Below are 5,791 nucleotides of genomic sequence, written 5' to 3' on the forward strand. Positions count from 1 at the left end.
TTAGAGAATTTGGAAAAGCGTTGCCTATGGTAATATTTAGTTGTTTGAATGATTGTATAAACTTGACAAAAAGACATGTTTGATACCTTTCGTTTGTAATTATAGGGCTTTCCCCCAAAAATTCTGAGAACAAGTTTGCAGATGTAATGATTATAAGCTAAATCAGTCTGTAGAAATCTATTACACACAACATCCCAATGTCTAGATGAATACAAAAGATAACCGTAGAAAACATTTAGTGCAGTAAAAAGGCTGGAAACAAGAACTTATTTTCGACATTTTTTTATTTAAATTATCAATCAATAAATAGCAAATATATAAATAACTAAATAAGACATTTAGACAAGACAGTGTCAGTTTCAGCTGGTTTTTCATGACAATAATTAGAATGTAAAACATAAAGTTAGAGTGCAGTAAAGTCCGTGTGTAAATCACACACTTAAGTTCAAGTTTTTTTTAAGTTCAAGTTTGTTGTCAGGGTTCACAGTTCATTCTTTCTTCCAAGTGTTTCTTTTCCAGACTTGTGTCCTCCTCCTCCTCTCTCAGGGGGACTGCTGGCAGGGAGAAGCCGGCGCATGGAGCTGGGTGTCGAGGTAGCTGCTCAGGATCAACTCCTGCTGTGTTTTATTTCCACACACAGGTGGTGGTTTACAGGTAACCCAGTCCAGGGAGGTTTAGTTGTCGCTGCCCAGTCTGTGGTAGACCAGCAGAGCCACCACGTAGCTCTTCCCGGCGCTCTGCTCGAACTGGCTGCTCTCCGTCTCCTGGCCGGGCTTGGGGCATGTGTTCGGGATGATCTGCTCGCTGAATGAGCCGTCGTCCTCACAGCTGCTCGGTGTGGATGACATGAGCTCTGAGCTGGCGCTGAACCCCTGGTAGTCGCTGACAGAGCTGTCCGAGCTGCCCAGCGGCGTGTCGGCGCAGGGCTCCTCGGTGTAGATCTGCCACAGCACCACAAGACACAGGATGACCAGCCAGCGCTTGGCCTGGGATTTCTCCTGTGGTGGAAGGTGCATGCGGACTTTAGCGGGATACATCACCCGGGTGCAGCGCTTCTTCGGTCGGATCGGCACGCAGGAGCGCACGGCGGTGGCCTGAGTCGGTATCCGCTCGAAGGTGAAGACCTCGGGCTCCGTGCTGCGGGTCGCCATCCTGGAGAAGCCATATCTCTCCTGCTGTACAGTCAGGGTCATGCTGTTTGATCGTGAGTACATTTTCTTTGAGTTTTGTGTCGTTTTCTCTCTGTGTGTTACTCTCTCGGTGCTCTCAGAAAGTTGAATATGTCTCACCCAGCGAACAGCTCACACTTTATAGCTACATGTTCAGGTTGTGTTTTTTAGAAACGCCCATAGTAAGAAGGCCACTCCCTGACGGTATTGCTAAAGTGAGAAAAATACGAAATATTTGCATAATGTTGGAGTTTGTGACCGCAGCTGGAATGCTGCGGCACCATGCGCCGAGGAGCCGAATGAATCATCAGGGTTTGGTGAAATAATTACACCAAATCATATGGCCTCATCAAAGAGAGTCATTTCAATTGACAAAAGCGGAAAGCCTATCATATTTTAGTGATTAAGGAGTATGCCTAATGTAAATCACGAATCACTGATTCTTGAGAATTTGGATAACACAGGTTTTACATTTGAAAAAAAAAAGATATTTGTAAAGACATCTAAACGTATATTTTTATAGAACAAGGTCTCAACAAATAATAAAGAGCAAATGTTTCCTATTTATTTAGTCTTGTATAGACGTGGAGCTTTTAAATCATTGTGTCTACACCATAGGTTCACATATATGCTGTTAAATGTTGAATATTCACTTTTATTAATTGTTATAAAGTATTAATTTGATTTGATTGAGTATAATTTGATAATATATCATAAAGTGCCTTAACTCTTTATTGTTGCACATGGTTGAAGCAATATAACCTACACATGATATTCACATGATATTCAGAAGTCATTGAGTGAATCTGCTAGGTTTCAGTTGACTGTAAACACACACCTTTCCTCTGCTGGTAACTTCCCCTTAAACTTCACACTAAGAGATTTTACATGCCCAGTCCTAAACATAACAAGATACCAGAAACAAAACCCAAACATTCCTGAATGTCTTCCTGAATAACCTTCTGTGTTATGTGCACCTGCATGGGGAAGTCAGATGTGTCGATAAGTCTAAATATAGAGAGGATTTAAAATGTGGGGAATTGTTTTTGGCACTTCCTTCCCAGAGATGGACTGACAGATGTCATGCTGACAAAAGACTGGTTTGCCAATTTATAAAAAATGTACACCATTTTTTCTGAATTATAAACATAAGAATATCGCTTCCAATCCCCCCCCCCCCCCCCCCCCCCCCCCAGCACTGTGATTCTCAAGTTTTAGAGTCTTGTGGCACGACCTCTGTGGATTTCAAGAGTGTTCCAACGAGACCAGTGAGTGTATCTTTAAATGACATCATCACATGTTGCATCCAGAAAACTGAAGAAAGTGGAAAAACATTCTCAAGATACGATGGGAAAATCTGGTATTAATCAACATGAGAGATGGTTGGAACATAAAGAATCGGAAAGAATGTCACACTGAATCAAAAAATATGACATATCATGTCTGTGTATTTCCTGTGATTGAGTTATGAGTTTGAGAAGGACTGTGAGTTTCTATGCAAATTGCAGAAGTTGGGATAAGGTTTTAAAGTTGTTTACAGTTAGGAAACCTACCATACAATACGATATGATGTACCTGATTGTTGTGGAAGCGAATTTGTTCCGTCCTGCAGCTTCAAAGAAGATAAGATTCTGTACATATACATATATATATACTGACAAGGGGGATCTAATGCACAAACCCTCATGGCCATTCTAAAGTATCACTGCTAGAGGATTACAATTACTGCCATGTAACACCTTAATGTAACAGTAACTGACGTTAGCACTATAAACACAGAGAAAGATTTCCAAATGATAAGCAGGAATTATTTTAATCATTTCACTGACTCAGTACAGTTTGGCTCATCAATGGTTTCACTGTAAACTGTTCACTCTCAAACCACGCTACGTGACATGACAAAGTGCCGTTCTCTAGAATTTAAACTCTTTTTTTCTTTTATGGTTTTTCACAAGAAAGGAATGACATTATGAGGAAGAAAGAAAAACCGATGTGGCAATGAACATAACCGCAACCTACTGCTGGTATTTCCTCATTGCATAAATCTTTTCTTGGCCTGGTTTAGCCGGAGGGGAATTGTTAGGGTTGATATCAACAGTTATATCAGTGAACACCTGGGTAGCTTAAACTCTGGATGTGCGTTATCATTTTTGACTACAAGGCATTTATTTAAAGCTACTCTCTGCAGATGGTTAAAATATTAAAGTTATCTGAAGTGAAATGTTTTTTGTTTTGAAGAAATACAAATGAGTTAGTGCATTTTAAACTGTCCCAATGCTTTCATAATGACATTTTCTATACATAAAAAATATATATAATTTATTGGAATAATATCACTGATGCTTTAATGTGTTAGCACGTTTTATTTGCATGTTATACAATTTTCTTTAAATCCTTATCTGCATAGTACCAAGTATCTAAGTAAAAAGTAGTGTCAAGAACTATATTTCTCCATATAAATATAATGGATTAAAGTTTATACTTAAAGGTGGGGTAGGTAATTTTGGAGAAACCAGCTCGAGTGCAGCAGGAAAAAATCTGCCACTTCCTTACAGAGCCCCTCCTCCAACACACACGAACGCGCACATGACCAATGAGGGCACAAGATAAGTTTGTGCACAGATGGAAGGCTGACAGGCAGGTAGGCCATCCAGTTATTTTAGCCGGGCCGGCTAAAATGATTGGTCGTGCTTTTTACAGTATTACGGCTTCCACAGATGACATTTTTTTATGGATTTTTTTGTCAAAGCACTTAAGATATTCATTGCTATCGGGATGTTAAGAGCATTCCATGGAATATAACAAAAAGTGTATCTCGAGCCGGTTGCTCAAACTTACCTACCCCACCTTTAAGTAAAGTACTTCAGAATTTCTGTTACTTTTTTTGTATTGACTTTTTTATTATTTTCTACCACTGCCCTTCATATTAAAGTACAATTCCAGTATTTTGCGATCTGATGAATTCCCATTAATGTGACTTTTGTGACTCTATGGGTCAGGCTAACTTTAGACGGACCAGATCAGTTGGAGAGATTTGAACGATCGTGAATTTACGCAGAACAAATAAATAAGGGTTTGTTAAGCATTTCAAATGTCTGCAGTAATGTAGAGGCCTTAATGATTCAGATTGAGACCAGAGAGTGGCCTCTTTCTCCAAAGAGACTGTTTCATAATTTTTGGACTACATGCTCCATGTTGCAGTGTTTCCTAATTTCTCTAATCACTTTCACTCCAACAAAGACTGTTAAAGACTCCTGTTGCGTTCAGATACTGCGTGTTTGAAATACCTGTAGCATTGTTCTGTTTCTTTTGTTTCGATGTGAGCTTCTGCAGAAAGAATCAGAAGCATCTGAGGTTGCAGGAATAACACACACACACACGCACACGCACACACACACGCACACGCACACACACACACACCCTTCAGTGGGAACCTTAAGTTAATGTCTGGGTGGCAGGAGGAGAACGTCACTGCAAGATGTGTCACAAAGATTTTCTCTCAGCATTGCGTGAGATTCCTGACACTGTACATTATGTCCACACACACACACGCACACACACACACACACACACACACACACACACACACACACACACACACACACACACACACACACACACACACACACACACACACACACACACACACACACACACACACACACACACACACACACACACACACACACACTCACCAATGTTGGCAGGCAGTGAGGCGAAAAGTGGACAGAAATATGAGATGACACATAAATGACTTATGACCCCAGATAGCCAATGTTCTGGAATCGGGGTTCATTTGGAATGGCAGATGATATACTCGTACAGTAATGCAGGTTATGTTAATCAGTAAAAAAAATCAGTATACAGCAAAGGGTAAGAAGCTTGTGAAGTCACAGAAAATGTGAAGTGGAACGAAAATCATGAATACTCTTGCAAAGTACATCACAGCGGATTGTGGCATGTTGGAAATGGACCATATAGCCTTAATGAAACATGTCTCTGTCATGGTACCTTAAAATGATGTGGTAATGAAACGGCTCTTTTCACAACTTTAAATCCTAGGAAGCTTGACTCATCACATTTTCTAAAAGAGGTTTTGCATCTGATTGCAAACGGATGCGCTCATTGGCTAAATGAGGATTTATATATTTTGATCCAAACAAAATCACATGACATTCATGTAATATTTGTTTATAGTTGTGTGTCCTTTTTTACTTTAATTGTGGTTATTTGATGATGTGTTCATTGAATCATAATGATACATTCATATGTTCGTTCATATGTTCGTTATATACTCGCTGTTGTGATGTATACACCTCAAAAACGATATATTAAATCTGCAGTTGATCTTGTGTTGTTGTGTTTAAAATATCCTGTAGACGTGGCTCGAGTGAATGCATGACATTTAGTTTTATTATTCTAAAACATGTCCACACAAGTCTGACAGCAGAGAGTGAGAGTCTGAGTGTTTGTGCAGACAACTATGAGTGAAACCGGCCGTGTCAGATAGAAAGATGTTTGTTATGGAATAAAGTTATGGAAACTCCTTTGTAAAAACATGAAAGATATAGATCTTTTAAATGTTTGAACAACTCTGCTGATCTCAGACTCCTGCTTCAGTT

At 39.7% G+C, this 5,791-nt stretch overlaps 1 protein-coding gene across 1 annotated transcript; it reads right to left on the bottom strand.

Annotated features, from left to right (window-relative positions):
* Positions 1–266: 266 nt before the first annotated feature.
* Positions 267–1,287, bottom strand: ier3 (immediate early response 3). Its single transcript, XM_034118200.1, has one exon. It carries the CDS (start codon positions 1,212–1,214, stop codon positions 675–677), a length of 540 nt encoding a protein of 179 aa, XP_033974091.1. The 5' UTR covers positions 1,215–1,287; the 3' UTR covers positions 267–674.
* Positions 1,288–5,791: the final 4,504 nt, after the last annotated feature.

This window comes from Trematomus bernacchii, unplaced genomic scaffold (genome assembly GCF_902827165.1).
Source record: "Trematomus bernacchii unplaced genomic scaffold, fTreBer1.1, whole genome shotgun sequence".
Classification (NCBI taxonomy): Eukaryota; Metazoa; Chordata; class Actinopteri; order Perciformes; family Nototheniidae; genus Trematomus; species Trematomus bernacchii.

Bases quoted from the DNA above. Each gene is read 5' to 3' on its own strand.
- ier3 (XM_034118200.1), bottom strand. From the start codon at position 1,214: ATGTACTCACGATCAAACAGCATGACCCTGACTGTACAGCAGGAGAGA.